This window comes from Rhamphochromis sp. 'chilingali' (assembly GCF_963969265.1).
Source record: "Rhamphochromis sp. 'chilingali' genome assembly, chromosome: 7".
Classification (NCBI taxonomy): Eukaryota; Metazoa; Chordata; class Actinopteri; order Cichliformes; family Cichlidae; genus Rhamphochromis; species Rhamphochromis sp. 'chilingali'.
In genome coordinates, this window is record NC_137934.1 from 8,841,404 (window position 1) to 8,861,705 (window position 20,302).

Here is a 20,302-nt window from a genome sequence, read left to right on the forward strand (position 1 = left end):
GTAAACATAACAATTTTTAGTTTTTTCTTGTTATACAATATTTGAAATAAAAAAAAAAAAAAAAAAAACTACATTTTTGGAAATATTTGTGGGTGTTTTCTCCAATTAGGTGACAGTGCCAGCAGTAGCCCGCAACTCATTTAAGTTTGAGACCCCTGGCATAAAGATTAGAAATAAGACCTTTAAATAAAGTGTGTTGCCATTTTTTTGCACCACCGTTTTTGTACAGGCGCACATGCAGGTTGTGTATAGGCTCATTGGTAGGGAGTATTAATTTGCTGAAGTTATGCTGACATTGGAAGTTTGCCAGGCATGTGCTTTTGTTCCTTTTAAAATGGCGAGTACTAAGTGCCCATAATATTATTAAAATATATGGAAAGCTGATGCAGACATGTTTTTTTTACTCCTAAAGTCTGCATTTTACTAAATTTAAAGAAATGCTTGATTATTATAGTTCTTCAAGTCAGAGCTCTCACTTCATAGTCAGTTTTGACCTGAGCGGTTAGATTAATGGGAGGTTCTAAAAGTTACCATTATCCATAAAAATTGTACACTGTACTGTATATTTCCTGTTAAAAGTTCCAGTTATATTTTTTATTTTCTCAAATTCTAAAAATATTTTAACATTGTTTTTCTCTTAGGCATCTGTTCTTCTTCATCTATGGCATTTTTTACATATGGACTGTTGTCTAGTTCACTTTGAGACATTACCCAACCTACGTAGACATGAAAACACAAATATCTGATGTAATTTTATCTAAAATTACATTATTTTAACACCTTTTTTAGTCTTTATGATACCTGATGGCCAGAATTCACGCCCTTCGCCCTGCCTCGAATGCGTTGTATCCAGTTAGCACCTTCGCCTAAACCAAAAGAATTATTTCCTGGATTGAGAACAAATCTGAACCAGACTGCCTCCTGCTCTGAGCTCAGTATCAGAAAGGACAACTTGGTGCAGTGTCCCAACCTAATTCCCCTGATGTTGTCCAGAGCTGATGTGTGAAAACAGCTTATCTCTTTGGTTCCATCATTTGATGCCTCTTTTACTGCTTTTTACTCCTCCACTCTTCTTCTTTTCAGAATCGTTCGCCTTGCCTCCTTTATGATTCTTTCATAACATTCTCACCTGAGCTGTCTTCTTTCTCCCTCTTACAGTTTTGCGTATTCAGCAGCAGGCTGATGGGAAGAGGCCACTATGTGTTTGACAGGCGATGGGACAGGATGAGGCTGGCACTCCAAAACATGGTGGAGAAACACCTCAACGCCCAGATGTGGAGGCGAGTGTATTCTTTGATTATTCTACTACCATATTTTGCTTAAAGGTTAATAGGTATGGGTGAGAAATGGTAAAGATGAGCAAAATGTAATGTTTTAATGGAAAGATGTGAGAGGAAGGGATGAACTCATCAGCTGTGGAAAACAGATTCAAATTCTGTTTCATTTTTTAGACGGGAAGGTTTTTTTGTTTTGTTTTTTAAACAATAGAAGGTGAAAAAAAAAATCACACATGAAGCCTGTAAGTTTTTAATCAAAGATCAAAACTAGCAACAATAGAGGGGAAAAAAAGAACAGGTTTGCATGCAGTTAATGATTGCACAATCACAATAGATAAATAATTTCTGAGTTTTAATCGTGGGAAGTAAAGTAAAAATAGCCGAGGAGGCTGATGAAATGAGGGGAAGACACTAAAATGAGCTTAGAAAACCATTGTTCAGTAAAATACTGCATATTGATTGTTACTTAAGGTCTCCTACAAGCTATTCTGGCAGTAAAACAACTTTATTGGTACATTTCTCTTTTGTAAGATTCTCTTCTTCATGTTTCAGGAAGGTGCCTCTGGCTGCTGAGAGCCTCCTCTCCCCATCTGGTACATCCTCCATACCTTCACATCAAGCCCCTTCTCCCACCTCTTGTCTGCTCAACTCCCTCCCCAACTCCCTCTCGTACACCGCCACGTTTCCTCAGTCTGCATCCACAGCTGGGGTGTTTAACATCCGAGACTCCCCGCAACCCCACACCCAAGTCTTCGCGCAGGGCAAAGCCCGTAACGGCACGCATAAAGCAAGTCGTCCATCCAAAGACGTGGAGGAACCCGTAGCGGGAACTAAGAAGAGAAAAAAAACGTCCTACTCTTCCTCCTCATTTTCCTCTTCTTCCTTGTTTCCCACTGTGGATAATTACAAAAGGAACGACAGGAGCTTTCATTCACAGTTACAAAGCTCGGGAGGGACAGCTGCCTCCCCAGCCAAGAAAAAGGGACTTGGTCATGGGGATAGCGAACTTTGGGGAAGCTCAGAGGGCTGGCTATCTAAAGCTGATGGCCCTCAAAGCCACATATCACAAAACAGGTGAGTCCCCAGTAAAATGTAAAAAAAAAAAAAAAAAAAAAAGTTTCATTAAGAGGCCACAATTTTGAAAACTTGTAAAAACTGTACTTTGATATTTAACTTTAGAAGTAAATGTTTTATTTCCCAAAAATATTTGATTATACCTACATGTTATGCCATTAAATTCTCTTTTAGAGGATAACAAGTCATGATTGTAGTCAGAGGGAATGCAGACTTAGTTCAACATATTGTATATTCATATAACATGTAATATACTTATTGTGTATGTAGACACAACATACTGTTTTCCTTCTTTTGCTTCTCTCCAGTCGTGAACTTGGCAGCACCAGTATACCCTACTCACCTAACAGGGAACCAACCTCAGCTGCCCACCAACCAATGGCTCCTCCCACAGGACCCTTAGCTTATGGGGGAGGAGCAGAAGGGAGGAAGAGGCGAAGTCCCAGCTCCTACAGAGGAAAGGGCAACAAGCTGAGCAGACTGGGTGGGTTAGATAGCCTCTTTGGGAATGGAAGCGATAGCGGGGGGATACTAGCTTCAGGGCCTGAATCCCCAAGACAGGTAAGCAGTCATCTACTACCTGGAATATATTTTAGTGTGCTGAGTTTTGAATTCTCAAGGAAGTCTGATAGTCAGCTAAGAGCTGGTGTGTAGGAGACCTTCAGCATTTATTACAAGAAGCTCCAGTCATTGACCCATGGTCAACAGCAAAGACATACTTCACCATTCAGTGGTGAATAGATGAGCAGGTGAAGTTTGCGCAGTTGTTATGTGACCACTTAAAATCAGGTGGTCCTTGAAATAGTGAGAGATATAAGTTACAGTGATGACAGCTGAGCAAATTCAGTTCCATCTTGTTTTTGAATGACAGTAGATGCAGTTTTGTGCAAAAGCACAAAAGAAGTGTCAGGCCTAAAAACTCTCTACAACATCTGAGCAGTGTCTGAAAGTCATGTCCTTAAGAAACAGGAAAAACAAAAACCCAGCAAAGGCCTGACACAGGACCTGAGAGATGCATTTGGCTCTTCAGTTGATCCACCTCTTGTTCACTGAAGCCTCATCTGAAATGGTCTCACTGGAAGGGCTGCCTTGTTAGAATTATACAACTTGTTTTTTTGTCTTATATACAGCATTACATATTCAAGTGTTTTGCAAATATTTCAATTCATTGCTGTACCTCTTTCCCATTTTCCTAAAATAAAATAATAAGAATAAAGGTAAAAAAGGTATGAGGGGTGGTTCAATACTCTGTATGCGTGGTCAAAATTTTGTTTATTCTAATTATTTTCAGAAATTGGGAGACCCACCAGTTTAGGTGATGTTCTCCGTAAATCTGAGTGTCACGCCTATGTTTGTCACTCTTTGATGCATTAGACTTGGATTTTGGTTCATTGTCCTGAGGGGATGATCCTAGACTTTTCCTCTACCACTGTCACCGCCTCTACTAAAACATAAACTGTTGCAGATTTTGATTAATGAACAAAAGTTGCAAGCTAATAAGTGATTTTTAAATATATGCTTATTATTAAATGGATATCATCATTAGCTCTCAAGAATGAATGACTGTGTTGTGCAAATAAATTAATAAATTACAAATTAAACTTCCATCTGCTGTGAAACTGCTGCTTTACAGGCAAGAAATTAAAATCACTTGACAAGTGTGCGTTTTTCTCCACAGGCCAAGTTGCATCACTGACAGAAACCTGTTTAATGGACAGAATGTTGGGCAGCTGTTCAGGCCACCACCGTTTGTGACCTTTGACCTCACCGCTCTTCCAGTTCCAGCACCAATCAGACTGCTTCATCATGTCACATCTGTTTTATCCAAAAACAGTTCAGTTCACCTGCTGTGACAGCGGGACTCTGAAGTCTTTGCCCACAGTTGGCTGGCAGTGGCTTCCACCACTTATCCCTCAGTACGGATCATTTTGATGGAAAGCTGCTCCGCGCCGTTGTGGTCTTTACAGAACAGGATTTCAAAAACCTTTTATCCTCCTGATAAGGGAATTTTAAGGCACTGTTAATGACACCACCACTGTTGACTTTTGCAGGGGGATAACCAGAGTTTATTTTCAGAAATCTGAGTGGAAAGATAACTGTGATTTCTTTGGGGGAGTTTGATGTTTAAAGGACCTACTGACACGACTACTGTAGGACTCAGACTTCAGCTATGCCACCTCAGTGGCTCCACCCCTTTTTTTGTGTTTCTCTATTTTTTATTTGTATTTTTTTTCTTTTCCTTTTGCTTTAAAAAGAGATGAGCTGGGTTTTATCCAGCATTTACCTCTTCTTTAACCTCTTTCTTTCTGTACCAAACAACTTTGTCCATTTCTCTATTTACTGTCCCCCTGCCCCCCAATGCTCCCTGCTCATCCCAGCATGCCTGTGTTCAAAGTGCACTTACTGCCCTCAGTTCACCTTCCTTCCTTGTTCGCTGATTCCAGAGCCATCTCCAGCAGTGCCACACAAGAACCTGTTCAGACAAGGGAAGAAGAAGACATCTGTGTTACCAACAACGCTACATCAATGCATTGTATTTCAATATAGGAAGAAGTCAGATTTAATTTAAGAATGTTTTTGTATTTTTTTCCCCTTCGTCCTGGTTTAAACATTGCAAGAAACTCCTGGACTTGCATCCAAAAATGGAATTATTGTTATTAATATTAAGGTGTTGGATGGCGCTTTTTTTGTATAATAATTTATCATTCTTTTGTTTTTGTTTTTGACCTTTGAGGGTTTGAGGTTTTTTTTTTCAGCAAAAAAAAAAGATTTCTATGTCATTTTGAAGAAATGTTGAAAGTATTATTATAGTTCATATTATTAAAAATGTGTACATATCTGTTCTTATTTTTGTATTTATTCATAATTGTCCCCTTTTCCCAATTATGAGGTAGGAGAGAGGGTATTTTTTAGCTTTCCTGTCTCTTTGTCTCTGTTTATTAACGATAATGAGCTCGGCCTGGTTTCTCAAAACATTCAATAATTAGATCGTTAGTTAATAATCACACAAACCAATTTGAGCCATGGCTGCTGTCTATGTTTACTGTCATCAATAGGAAACAACACATCCTTTTTCTGTTCTTTTTAAATTTCTAATATTAGTTTTAAATAATTATTGTAGTCTGACAGAAATCTTGATCTCTGAAACTTTAGAACCATATCCCACATGTTGTTTCTCATACTACAAATTATGTGTATACACTTTAGATGCAGTACTGTGCAAGCATTTAAGGCTCTAAAAGGAAAGTGAAGTAGTCTGGTTCTACTGTGTTCTCGTTTAGATCCTCCTTTGTCCTGTCAGGAGATAATAAGCCCAGAGGTCACAATTATTTCATAATTATTTCTTACTATTGCAAGACAAAAGGCTGGTTAGGTTTTGTTTTGTGAAACCAGGCCCTTATTTGTATTTTCATATAAAGGGGCACCATTTTCCCAATTTCCTGTGGGTTCACCCTTTTTCATACTTCTTCCAGTGTTCAAAACTATAGCTATATTTTTAAACTATCTTTATCTTCCAAGGCCGGTCGGCCTCATCTTAGTGCGATTACGCTTGGTTTGTTGTGTTATGTCGAGTCAGAACTGGGTCAAAATGTATCCGCTTGCTTCACAGCTGCCCAGCTCAAGCTAGGTACCGTTTCTTCTCCGGTAGCTCTGTAGTCATTCCTTTTGAGCCCTCGGTGTCTTTTATTAGATGCAGCATCAGGTGTAAAAAAGCAGTGCTGATTTAAAAAGACAACACTTACATTTGAAGGGAAACTATATGCTTTTGTTTTCTATAGCACTGTGTGCCACAGGTTAAAGGTTTAAAGTGTTACAAAGTTTAACTGAGGATGTCAAAAAAGTCGATCAGAAAATGTGAAGAGATTTTTCTTATTTCAAAGGGGATCTCCTGTGCTTGCTTCCATTAATAATTCAAAATAATTCAGATTTTCCTCATACTGACTTTTAGCTCCTCCCTTTGAGCCAGTTTTCATTTGATTGGTGGCCCTTCCCAACTGCATAAGTAGAAAAAAAACTGTCTAAAATGGATTATATCAGTCTAAGGCTCAAACTTTTGGCTTACAAAGATTACTTGTTAATACTAGACTTTGACAGCTAATGGAGAAAGGCATAACGGGTCCCTTTTGAAGTGCAGCAGATGTCGTAATGGGTCAAAAAACAAACGGCATAAACCTTTAAAATGTCAGAGAAGTACCCCCCTCTTTCATTCATTGCTGCTGACGATAGAGCTAACGTAACTGAAAGCATTTAAATTTGCTGTTTAGCAGTGTGACTCTCAGAAATGCACTCGCCTGGTACTTGCCAACTGCTTCAGTGGAAACTAACTCTTTTTGGACTCATTGGTTGTTTTGTTTAAGCACTAATGATGATTGAATTGTACATAATCATTTGTATTTGTGTTACGTTTTTCCAAGTACTCAAAGTGCTTCCCATGACTGTCCATCAGCGCGTGAGATTGTCTACCAGTTTAGATCAGTTTAATAGAACCTGCATGGTAGGCTTTGTTTCGCTGTAGATACACATGGTTTAACTGGGTACTGGCTGTGTACAGTTAAATGGCTAACATCCCTTTTATGACAAGATAAACAAATCTTTTAATTTTTCTTCAGTTTTCTTTGCTGTGCTCACACGTTTAAATCAACAGACGTTTAATAACAGATCAACGCATACATTGCTAAAGCGATGGTCGATACTTCTTTTTTTGGTGTTATTTACTGGTTACAGATCTTGGTATCATTGGATAGATTTCGGTTTTCTCACGCAGTACCTTCTCACATGTATCTACTGATCAAAGATCAAGTGTTTGTTGGGGAAAAGAAGCCAACCTGAGTTACTGGTTGAAGAAATAGAAATGGGAAGTTACGGTCTGTTGCAGCTAAAATGAAGACAAGGCTCATGGTTGCTGATTTCAGAGCAGTTGTATATTGTCTTTGCTGTTAAAGTTTGTTTTGTTTTTTTAAACCCTCCCTGTTTCTTTTCTTTCTTTCTTTTTTCCTGTTTTGCACTTTGTCATTTTGCCCAGATCTTTAATTACTTTCTATTTATATAAATATTTTAGATATTAAAAAAAATCTTTATATTTGTGATAGTGTTTCTGGCAACTCCATTAAAAGAAGATGAAGAGGATATTGTTGGTCAGTTGGCCCCCTAAACCAGCGCACTGTTGTTATTATCCGATCCAAACTGTGGTGAATGTTGAATGTCTGAAAAATGCCTTGTTAAGATTTTGGGGGTTTTATTCAGTCTTACTGCAGTTGTTTTAGAAAATTGATTTTCCACCAATACAACTTAACACATGCCACATGCTGTAAAAAAATGGAAAAAAAAAAAAGGTCCTGTATCCAAGCTTTTATTAAATGATTGAAAGTGGATTTGTGTTGTTTGTAAATCAAATTTGCAGCTTTTGAATTGTAAAGAAAGTCTCACAGCTCTTTATTACAGCTTTGTTTTTTACCTTCTGAAAGTATCTCTCCTTATCGTTGATGTCTGACATATTTTTGAATTGCTGGAGGCGAGCAAATGCCTCTTATGTGGTTACCGGCATTTCACAAGGAAGCTTTTTATATTTTGTAAAGTGCAACATTTTGGTACATTTTAATGCTTTTATCTTACCAGGTCAATCTGTAACTGTACAGCATAACTGTTTTCTTTCTGTCTTGCAATGTTTAACTTTTTAAATATGTAGCAGCAGTAATGGTAATTATAGGAATCAGCTTACCACTTTAGTCCATCTGAACAGTTTTACGTACAAAGATCTATCCCACTGAATGGGGTGATCTCCCGATCTTGTTGTCTGTGTGTTGTCTTTTCATGAAATTTCATGACAAATTATCAGATAAGTTGCCTTTACTGTTATTTACTGTTCTATGACTTTCCAATTAGCCTAGGCTTTTTGTTTAGGCAAGTATAAGAACCAGCTCCAAAAAAGTTGACTAACTAAAAGAGAATTAATGCAAGTGATTGCCTTACTGTTTTCACAAGTTAAATAATTTATTACATGCTGTGAAGTTGTGAAAAACAAACTAGACCCCCTTTCTGGTTTCACATATCAGGATATCTTTTACATTAACAGATTCTAAAATGGTTTAAATACAACCACAGTTGATATCTTTCACCCTTCACGGTTATTTTACATTAACTGAGAGCTTGAACTTTCAGCCTTTCTGTTGTAGGTTTTCTGCTGTGCTTGGATTCATTGTCATGTAGCATGATGATGTTTCACCCAAGCTTTAGCTATAAGACAAATGACCTCTCATTTCACTTTAGAATAATTTGGTGCACAGAGTTGTCCATGGTTGGCTCAATGACTGCAAAAAATCCCAGTCATGTGGCCCGAATCATCTCCCTTACACCACCATGCTTCACAGTCAGTATGAGGTGTTCGTGCTGTTACGCTTTGTTTTTCTGCAAATGTTGTGTTATTCATTATGGCCAAACATCTGCACTTTGATCTTGTCTGTCCAACCGACATTGTTCCAGAAGTCTAGTCTTTCAGAAGTCATACTGCCGTGTTCTTTTTAGAGAGAAGAGGCTTTCTCCTGGCAGCACTTCCAAACAAGCCAAACCTGTACAGCCTTTTTCTAATTGTACTGGCATTAACTTTAACCTTTAACATGGTCTCAGGTGAAGCTCTTGAGTTTTGTGCCCTGACCTTGGGGGGAATTTGTTTGGATGTCTACTCCTGGGAAGGTTGGCAACTGTCTTGAATGACTTGCATTTGTGAATAATCTTTCTCACTGTAGAATGATGGACCTCAAATATTTGGAAATGTTCTTCCAACTCTTTCCAGACTGATGGGTAGCAACAATTGATTTTCTTTGCATTGTGTTAACATACACCTGAGTGATTCAGGTTCATTTGATTACAGCACCTGGTTGTTTCTTACCTTCTTCACTCCTTCACTGAAAGGAGTGAAGGTGTACTTAGTTCTTCAACCACTATTTCCTAATTTATGAAATATATAGACAGTGTAATATGTCATGTTTTCTACATCCTCTGAAGTTGTATTTACCTAATTTTGAGACCTGATAAGGACCTGATTATTTTTATTATGCCCTGATAGGTCATACTTCTCATATGACTGTATTTACTATTTGACTGTAATTTATCAGCTTAGGAAATCAACTTAAATGTTAGTTATTTTATTAAGTGTCTTGTTTAATTTGCGATACACTGCCACAAAAGCAGTAAATGATGTAACTATACCTTCTCAAGTACTGCGATTAATGAAGTTGCAGCCATTACTTATGAGCATGGCCTTGCATTATGTTAAAAGATGACTCATTCGTGATAAACATCAGAAAGACTGCTTGAAACTCATTTTAGCGATCTTCCGTCTTTACAGAGCAAAGCAGCACTCTGCATACGCCTGAGCGTGGTAGTCAGTAACCCAGGTAGCCCATGGCTAATGGTGTTATAGCTATAGCTTCTAATTTAAAGGTTCCTAAAGCATAACCTATGAAACTAAACTGTCAACACAGAACAACACAGAATGATGCTAGCATAATTAAAAACTAACTTTAACAATTTTCTACAGCAAACCTGAACCATCACCAACACCTCACTCTGCTCACTACAGGCCAAGCACTATTGGATAAGTGCAGACTAACATCAAAGAAATAAGCGGCCTGAAAATGTATGTTTAAATAGAGCTTATTTAACCTATAACATATTTCAAGTTTATCAAAAGCAATCAGTTCCATAAAGTAAGTATAAGATTGGAAAAGAAAACCACACACATGTGTAGCGCTGTGCCTACAACACAAAAAGCCTCACAAAGGTACTACTGTGGTTTCCAACATTTTTTACCCTATCACCTGTTATTACACAAGTCCAGTTGAATTGCCTGACCATCCAACCTCTATCAAAGCTTTCCATTTCTACAAAGGACTGTAACAGCAGCCACATTAACAGTTCTGTGTATTTTAATTAGATCCTCTTGGACTAACAGAAAAGGGCTCTTCAGAACAAACACGATGTCGACTGTGACTCAGAAGCTTCTTCTCCAGACCACCGGGGTTTACTTTCCAGGTCAAGGCCTAACCCTAAGGATTGATGACACAAAACGCTACAGAACAGTCACCTCTGCTGGCAAGCGAATGGAATCCACAGACTAATTTTGTGGACAGCACAACTAAAGCATAACAAAAGATCACGCCATGCTTGTTGCGAGGGAAAAGCAAATTCTTTATTTGAACATTTATCAACATCTTGGAGTCTCGTGTTAAATCCCACAGGGCCTCTCAGTGACTGACCTTTGATCTCAAAAAGCATGATCAGCTGATGTTTTGTTCAGATCAGATAGAAGCCCATGACGGAACACTAAGTCAGATTGTTCTGCTGTGTCATTTCAGTGCCCTTCTCTCCATAGCACTGATTCTGTTATTATTGTTTACAGTCAGAACAGGCAACCGAGACTCCATCTCTGCTCCAGACTGTCATTCAGTATCCTTACTCAGCCAGAGAAAGGACATTACAGGCAGTAATTAGCCATTTTCCCCTCCTCTGAGCAGAGGACACTCTGTTCTTTATGGACAGGAGTCCAAAAATGTTACGATACTTACACACTGACTGCCTTATTCACATTCTAGCAGCAAATATCACATGTTCCTCATTTACGGGCTTTGGCGAGTGGGGTGAATTTAGAGATTCACTTATTATGTCAGTGATAATGTGGTGTCCAGTTAATATTTCTACAGTTTTACTAGTTTTTTAGATCAAAGAAAGAGTGGAAAACATTAAAACAGAGGTTATTTCTTTTTTTTTACACATTAAATGTTACTCACGTGAAATATATCTGGAAGCACTGTGATCAGTTATTGCACATTAAACTATAAATGCTTAGTAATTTAATTTATATCAACTTCTTTGATGCGAGTAATGACCCTTCTTGAGTCCTTGCACATGCTTGTAAAGAACAGCTGATATTTTTTCCCCCAAGACTGAGTCCGATGTGACTGTATAACCACAAAGTTTGATGATTGGAAACTGAACAAACGAACAAATCCCCACAGAAAAGCGGGGGTTTTGAAGTTCCCCGATTTAATTTTAAGAATTTATGTAGCTTTTATGTAAACTTATGGGAAGATGTTAAAATAGCCTACCATAGCGAAGTGAAGAAGAGTATGTCAACAATTGATCCCATGGCTAGATGACCACGATACCTTAATGAGACTGTACAAAAAAGAATGGTGTGTCCAAGGGGGTGAACTAAGTTTAGGCTAACACAATTGATCACATATCAAACAAGGCTGGTGCTTCAGAAATGACCTTTACAAAGACGAGCGTTTTATTAGCTCATAAATTCAGTTTTTATTTCATAAATCGGTGACCATCTTTTTCTTTCTTTGAGAAGTTCTATAGTAGCACTTTAAAACCTATATTACATTCTAAAAATACGATTTTTATAAACACTGGCAAAGCTAATTAGAAATGTAGTCCACTTACCCTGAATGAAGTTCAAGTTCAAATGAAGCAACAAACAAATCAAACAATCAACCAGTGATGTGTCTACACATAATATATAATTTAGAAAAGAACCAGCTTTAAATTGTATTTTAGGGCATTATGTTGCTAGCAATTTGGCATTGATAACAAAACCCATTTTTGTTTGTTTGTTTGTTTGTTTGTCTTGTGCAGCAACAACAAGGTGATAATCAAAGAGCCATTAGCCCAAAACTTGGCATATCTCGGTGTGGTGTGCAGTGCTTACTTAAAAAAATGTGAGGAAACTGTGTAGAGGATAAGTGTCCTTAGAAAACAGGAAGGAATCCAGCAACCCCTGACAAAGGAAGTGAGCGATGCATTTGGCCCTTCAGTTATTGATGCCCCGTCAGAAATTTTCTTAGTGGAACCGTGGCCAACAAGGAGCTATTCTGAAGGAAGTCAAACAAAGAAAAGGGCTGAGGTATGTCAAATTACGCAAGAAATTTTGGCTTATGGAGTAATGCATCCAAATTTAAAATCCGTGGTTCCAGTTGTCTTTAATAAGTATGCAAGAAGTGAGAAGTACAACAGTGGGTGGCTACAGCCATCTTTAAAACACGATGGAGGCTCTGTCATGGTTTGGGGCTGCATTTCAGCCATTGTTGTTGGAGATCTTGTTAAAACTGATAGAATCATGAATGAAGAAAAGTACCATCAGACTTTTGTCCATCGTGCAATACTATCTGGAAAGCACCTGATTGGCAACAGCTTTATTTTTCAGCATGACATGATCCTGCCAATGCAGTAAAAGCATACCTGCATAGAAAAACACAAAAAAAAGCACTATCAGTCATGAGTTGGCCTCCCCGGGGCGCGTACCTCAACAGTTTTGATGCAGTGTGGGATCGTGTGAACAGAGAACATACTGAAAGGAAGCCAACATCAAAAGAGAAGCTTTGTCCTTCAAGAAGCCTCGAGAACTATTCCTGAAGACTACTTGAAGAAATTACAGGAAAGCTTTTCTAACAGTGTGTTGAAGAATAGAGATGGCTGTATGAAATGCTGACTTTTGAGTTCTTTAGAATTTTGCAATCTTTGTTTTTTCTTATATACTGTATTTCTAAGCATTTTTGCACATCGCAAAAAAAAAAAAAAAGAAGCCGCACATATGTCATGTTTTCTCAACAAAGTATAAAGAACTGAGGGGTGGCTCAAGACTTTTGCACATTATTGTATATTGAGTCAAACAGGAATGCTGCAAACTTCATTTGGTCTTTCTCATGGTAATTTTTTTTTTGTTGCTTTGAAAAAAAGTAAATAAAAGGAAAAAAAAACTGACTTGGCAGGGAGAGGTGGGAAAACTTAAATTACACATAAAAGTGAAAGAAATCTCATAGCACTGCAATGTTATGGTCGGTTGATGTCCTGATACGTATCCCACGCATCTTAGGTGTGTCATTATCAAAGTGTCCCCACAGAAATAAGCTGCTGCATTATTTTTTTTAACGCTCACCATTCTTGCCTGTCCATTCAACACATTTCCTAACATCAATCTTATTTTAAAAGGAAAGATTTAAACAAGAATCAAGAAATGAAAATAGACAAAGTACAATGCACTAGGGATTAAATTGTGATAGAGCACCATAAGGATGAAACCTGCTGTGTTAAGCCAGAATTATACATTACTGAGGCATTGGCAAGTACAGATGGTTCTCCTTCTGTCTATTCTCTCTGGACAAATCACTTCATCTAGTTAGATTTATATGAGCATGACATCCAGTAGGTATTTATACCTGCTGCTTTCCTCAGTGCTTTCTCCATTAATGAACCAAAATGACACACGGCGAAATACATTCCCGGCAACATTGACACCTTGTGGTCAGTTAGCTCAAACACGACCCTGAATCTCATCATCAGCCACATAATAGATCAAAAGCACTCAGGCAGAAATGTGATTCAAAACAAATGATGTTAGCCTCAAAAGAAGAAACCTGCCCTCATTTAGTCTCCTTAAACTCAGATGCTACTGCTGGTATGAGCAATTACTGCACAGGTGGTCTTCTGAATTCATAATTGCAGCAGCATGTGCACGACTTGAAGGCGCGTGAGATCCTGACACTTCTTAGGAGGCAGAACGGTCACATTAGGAAAGCAATGTATGCGTTACAAAACGCTTCATTTTCATTCCTTTGCAAGAGATGAACATAAATCTGATTATGAGGAATGTTTGGAGACTATTAACAGTTACAATATTTGCTCACATTGAATGCCCCGTTAGAGAAAAACAAAAAGATCTTACCAGTGTCATCTGTTTGTCTTGGAGTCCCTCTGGAAACGAGTCCCACCCTAATCTCACCAGTCCCCCCCCCCCCCTCCAAAAAAAAGGCCCACTGCTATAATTATAAACAAGCCATTTAAATTACCAACATAAACGAATTATTTGTTGTGCACAAAAAGTGTCCAAACATGTCACTAGGTGGTGTGATGAATGCAGCCTGCATGTAATTGAGAAGATAAAAGCTCTCAGCTCTATTCGACCACGGCCATGAATGCCGAGGAGTCCCCCCTCCCGCCTTTGCAAACAGCATTCTTATGATAATGGAATAATGCTGGTGCTTTAGTTAATTGTGTATAGGCGATAGTGGTGGGCACCTTTTGTTGTGGGCTCTCACGAGCTTAAAGGAAAGAGCTGGCGGGGATTATAACTCTTATGGAACTTCTTTAATTCCGCCCCCCTCTCCTTAAAACCATACTTTATTCCCACTTTGCATTCAATGTGTTGAGTGTTTTTCTTTATTTGATGTGGTCTAAGAGTTTGTCGGGTCGATTCAAGATAAGATTTCACATATGTGATGCTTATGATTTTTGCCAGTTAAATAACAGAACCCTTTATAACAGGTGTAACATAACAGTTTGTTCACAGTGCGCCCAAATCAAAGTTCTGCCCTGTTCAGGGAAAATTAGCACATTTACTTTGTTTAAGTGAGACACCTTTCTTAAGCATATCAATAGCAACACAACATGCTGACTCAAGTTCCAACTGTGAGGGGGTAAAGCTCCATTTTCACGGAAATCCCTGTATTTGTATTTAAATGGTGCATTTCAAGGCATTTAGCTTTAGTTATCAGGAAGGCTGGTTTTACCAGATCCTGACAGACTGTAACAGCCTCAACAACAGCTGATGGCACACTATGATAACACTGCATCACATCATACTATAAGAATGTAACTAAGATATCATAGTAGGCAAGGTATAAAGAGTAGTATAAGATTTGGAAAGGCCAGAAAAAAACTTTCTATTTATTGCAAACAATCATTTTTTCGCTATATAAACCTGCACTTTAAAAAGAACTCCTATTACTACCACAAAATAACCAGTATTATTAGAATACTGCTACTAGTTGGGTAACATTTTACTAATTATTTGAGCAGCAGAGCATGACTTCCCATCTTCCACATTACTTATGTATCACATAGAGCTTTTATATTCTACATTTCTTTAGCTAAATACACTGACCTGCACTGATCATACCCTCTCTTACTTACATTACTTTTATCCGCCGTCACAGTCAAATTTCTATGTTTTCTTTAGTTAGTACAGCTAATCAACAAAAACATATACATATATGCCCATTTCATGTGCACTGTAAAAATGGCTGCAATTACTACTACACAATAACTAGTTCTATTGGGCAAGGGGAACATTTTAAAATTTGCCCTTATCTAATTATTCAAGCAGCAGGTGCATAGCCCGTGTTCAACATGAGTAATGCATCACATGACGCTTGCATATGCTATAATTTTTGATATATATATATATATATATGTGTGTGTGTGTGTGTGTGTGTGTGTGTGTGTGTGGCTAGATAGATATGTGCCACTATCATATTCAGACATATTATGCATACAGTTATTGTTTTAGCCAGCTGGCAGCAATTAGCTTAACTACTTTACCTTTTTCTACCCTTTTTCTATTTTAATTCGCACTTGTTATTAGTGGGTGCATGAGCTCGGTAGAAAAATAGTCTGTCTGTTGAATTCATTTAGATAACCTGAAGTGATAAAATGTAGTAAAAATACTTCCTTTATGTGACATGACTCAAATGTAAGGGGGGGTTTATTAGTAAGACCCCATGCCTGCACCAACAGGTTTGTTTTCAACTGAACTTGTCTGGAAACAAGGTAGGCGTGCAGTTACAAACTTTATTTCTCTGTTTTGCAAAAAACCATTGTAGTTTAACATATATATGTGCGAACTTAAAGCAAAAAAAGCTAACATAGCTGTATTACCTTAGAAGCTGTTGCTGGCCTTTTGCAGTTAAGCTAACTAGCTTAAGGATGCTAGGCGGGTTAAATGGCATTCACACCATTGAAAATAGTTCCAGTCATGTATTTATATGCATCTAAAATATCACAAAACAGTTGGTTGTTTTCATTATTTGTTACAAACAAGTGAAGGAAGTTGTAATGAAGGTAGGACAGGTAAGGCTAAGTGCTTATTTGGCATAAGTTGGGAAAGCTAGTGTTTAGCAGACTAGCTAGCCAGTGACATGCCATTAGATATGTTTTAGTTAAAAAAATGTGATTATTCAACACCAACTATCCAAACAACTGAAAACATAAGCGATGTTATTGATGAGAAATGTATGATCACATTAGTGTTATTACTAATAAACTTAGTCAACAGCTGAAAAAGCTACTCATGCTTTTTTTAAATGTAGTTTGAAGTCAGTATTTATAAACCAATGCCATTTGGAAATTTAAAAATAAAGTAGAAAACAACATGAAGTTGTAAGAAACCAATTTGTCATCTGGTATATTTAAGGAGATCAGTGGGAGTTGTCCTTGGAAATACATTTTTAAAAGGAGAACCTTTTACTTGTTCTCATGTATCACATATAACTTGTCATATAGTTACACAAATCTTTAAATTTACTTGAATTCATTTAAAGAAGAAAAATAAACTCATCAATTTCCTTTGGAGGAAAATTTTAAGCGCACAACTGTGTTTTATGCACTTCTAAATCACATTCTGTATAAAATTGTGATTAAAAACAATAAATATTCATTTAGTAAATCAAACCGTATCACCACAAATGCGAATAACTCGTTCACGTTTGTCAGTAATTTTGGTTATTTTGGTTAATTAGTTGGTATTTTATTAAATTGGCAGTGTAAATTATTTTATCTGCCAATTTAACTTCTGGGTGGGTACAAACACCCTGGTGTGCTTCGGAGTTTGCGTCGTGGACTCTTCTGGAGAGGTCTGTGTCCTCGAAAAGGTTGCGCGTTTTGGGGGTTAATCAACGCTATAACCGAGACACTGGATAAAAAGCTGGTCAATTTGTCAACTTTTTGTAATTAAAAAAGACCAAATCATCTCCCTTTTCCGTACTGTCCCTCTAAAGTGCCGATATTTTTAGCTAAAATTGGACGTAGAGGGTGCACCTTTGCGCAGAGACTGGTTTAACGCTGAGAGGCTCCTCTGGGTGCACAAAGACAGCGGCTCGCAGAGGAACTTGTTCAGAGTGAACCAGGGACGCTGGGAGGCGAAATAAACAATCTCCGGACTCGAAGTAGCAACGGTCGAGCAGTTTTATCTCTCGAAACACGCTATTCCGCCACCCATCCGAGAAAAACAAGGTAAGGACTTGGTTTAAATACGTTTCAGCGGGACTTGAGGGCTACGGAGCGGGTTGAACCTCCTTCGCTTTGGCTTCCCGAGCATGGTTGTTTTTGCAGAAAATGGCGTCATCGCCCTCTTGTTTCTGCCTGGCCGCGGCGGGGAGAGGAATAGTTTCAGAGACTTGTAGCAGTCTTTTACACGCGGCGTTTACTTCCTCAATGGTAAAATCTCCTACCGCGATGTGTTTTATTCAACAGAGACCGGTCAAAATACGGGGTTGTTCACCAATTCGCTCGGTAGAAGGACGCGCAAAGATGGAAGGGTCACCGGTCCTGTGCGCCAAGCTGCTTCTTGGAAAAGGTGCCACGGAGCCGCAAAACGCAGCGTTTCACATTCGCCGTGATATCATCCCCGGCCACTCCAGGATAATCCAAATGATCGGGGACGTTTTAGTGTTGCGGTCACGGTGGCGATGGACGGATTCGTGCGAGAGCTGCACCTTGTCTTTGTGTGTATTTTATTCGGGTTAGCTCGTTTTTACGCCGCACTCCCCTGCCATGCTGCAATAGTTACGAGGGGCCTCTCTTTAACGGCGTGAAAGGTGCATTTTATACTTGGCCTTTTCTTTGATCACGTTAAGCTGCTCTTTTGTTGCTCAAAACAGTGGCGTTTTTTAGGCTGACAATATAACCGTGTAAAAGGAGATTTTCGGGGATAATGGGGGGCGATGCAAATCGTGCCATGAGAACGACGACTGCTCTGCGCTCTGGTTCGCGGTTTACCAGACGAAGATAGCCTGAATGAGGTAAAAAAAAAAATAAAAGTCTTTTGAGCGAATCGCACAGTTTGCACAAAACCGGGGAAGTCCGGCGCTGCGCAATGATTGTGCTGTTGCTTTGCGCAGAGAACGGTGGCAGCTGCTGTAACCGCCGCCACCTTTTCGCCGCTATATTTTTTGTGTGTGTTGGCCAACCTTTTGTAAATAGTTGGACTCTTGGATAAAAGAGCACAATAGCATTCATGCGGGCCCTTTATGGCCTGTGAATGTGGTCCTAAGTCACACTCTGGCTGTCCTGTCTTTCGCCGTCAGCTACGTGCATGCGTCCTAGCTCTGGCCACCACACATCCACCATAGCGAGGCCACTGGGTTCCCTGTGTATACGCTCTGCTTGGTTCCTCCTGTGGCCAAAAGTCGATGACGGATCGTGTGGTGAGTGCTAGCACAGGCCACTGGGATTAAATCGAAACAACCACAAAAAATCAGCCACGGAGACTGCACATCGCTCGCTCCGTGCACATTTTTATTAAGTTTCCTGAGTTATGCAACCGCATCCCCGTAGAGCGAACTGCTCATCCGCCTTTATTTACTCGTCCCCCGCCGTCGGATGGATATTTCTGTGGTAATATCTGGTGAATTGGACCAGTCCCTGTGGCGACGACACCGAATTAGGAAGATATGTCATTTGCAAATCACCCAGTGCCATTTGCGTCACAGCCCGCGGCCTCGCACGCCCATGGGGGGCGATGGAGTTGCAAATGGAGACTGTGTGTGTGTGCTGACGCTGCCCCAGCTGAACGAGAACCAATAGACACGGACTCGGGCGGCAACAATCGCCGTGCGCTTTCACTCTCCAGTAGTGCACCGACTTGGATTTCGTATAAACACGGAAGATCGCGCCGTTTATTCGAGATGGTTATGTTTCCATCGCTCTCCCTGGGATGCGTAAGTGGATGCGTACACACACTGGTTAAACCTGCTACAGGGCTCGACAGGCCAGCCGGAGAGGAGTATATCCGTCCGGTCCTTTCCTCATGGTGCTCGGTGCATGTGGCTATTGTGAACTCGCTCATGTGGATACACGTCTTTTCCACTGGATCGCGATGATATGGCCGTGAAGCATTTATGAACAGCGCAGAGAATGGGGTTGGATTATGATTCGGACACTGGATAAGCACTCGCTCGTTTTTTAGTAACATACACAGCGCGCCACGCGTTTCTGGTTTGGAGATGAGCATGGCGTTTTTACCCAGGAACGTTTTATTTGTTGCCGTTGCGCTTTGGGGCACTGCGCATGGTTTGATCGGCCAGACCGAACTAGAGAACTAAGCCATAAAGTCGTGAAACGGTGATAATGTCAGCTACAGAATCCTTTATAAGATACTGTTGTGCAGTAAAGTCAGTTAAATCACTCTTTTCTAAGCAGTTTTTGAATGTAACGGAAATGCGTGAGCTTTACACGAATTTTGCAGCGATGTCAACATACAGGATTTTGATTCGTGAAATTAATTAATAATATTATCTCATATTACCTGAATTTTTTTTACCTGACTAACCCCCACCTATGTGTTTACATTGAGTTTTTTTTAACATATTTTTTTAACTGTGCAGTTTCCACTTCCTGTACTTTTATTTAAAAAAACAAAAGGTTACAGATCAGTAGAGATTGCTCCCTGTGCTGTGAAACATGTTCCCTAAAGCACAGATGCCACCCTGAGGTAATGGAGTGATATAGGAATCTTTTCTTCTTTGACAGTTTAAAGCTCCCAACTTTGAACTTGCAGGTGGCTGTTATTTCAGTATTTGATTAACTGAAAACTTATTTTGCACTGCATGCTGTCAGAACCTGGCTGCACTGCCCCCTATTGCCTCTGTTTTCTCTATTGCCCTCTGTTCAAGCTGTGACACAGTGCATGAGTAACTTTGACAGAATAGAGATGGTCAGTCTAACCTTCGGGAGTGACATGAATGGATAAGAAGGCCATGAGTTTAGATAACAAAGTGGGCGACAGAGGACTAAAATAAAAAGGAGGGTTAGTCTGAAGTTGACAGAATTGTTCTTCATGAGCAACCACTATATTTTGTTATTCCCTGTATTATATATATTGTTTCATATTACTT

At 39.2% G+C, this 20,302-nt stretch overlaps 2 protein-coding genes across 10 annotated transcripts in view; both read left to right on the forward strand.

The window, feature by feature from the left end:
• Positions 1–5,102, forward strand: part of atxn7l1 (ataxin 7-like 1) — a 29,554-nt gene extending 24,452 nt beyond the window's left edge. The window contains exons 9-12 of the mRNA XM_080886658.1: positions 1,159–1,284; positions 1,834–2,351; positions 2,660–2,912; positions 4,030–5,102. Coding sequence (XP_080742784.1) covers positions 1,159–1,284; positions 1,834–2,351; positions 2,660–2,912; positions 4,030–4,047 — 915 coding nt within the window. The 3' untranslated portion in view covers positions 4,048–5,102. The remainder of the gene's footprint in view (positions 1–1,158; positions 1,285–1,833; positions 2,352–2,659; positions 2,913–4,029) is intronic.
• An 11,927-nt stretch (positions 5,103–17,029) lies between these two features.
• The window catches only part of znf800b (zinc finger protein 800b), a 28,694-nt gene continuing 25,421 nt past the window's right edge, over positions 17,030–20,302 (forward strand). For 3 of the 9 annotated variants that reach the window (XM_080886381.1, XM_080886379.1, XM_080886382.1), the window contains exon 1: positions 17,030–17,420. Coding sequence is in view for 4 of the 9 variants with exons in the window: in XM_080886375.1 (XP_080742501.1) it covers positions 18,860–19,126 (267 nt within the window). In the remaining 5 variants the exon portion in view is untranslated. Of the gene's footprint in view, positions 17,421–17,507; positions 17,625–17,744; positions 17,764–18,315; positions 19,127–20,302 lie in introns of those variants that run through there. The other 6 variants (XM_080886375.1, XM_080886376.1, XM_080886378.1 and 3 more) reach the window with 5 other exon arrangements.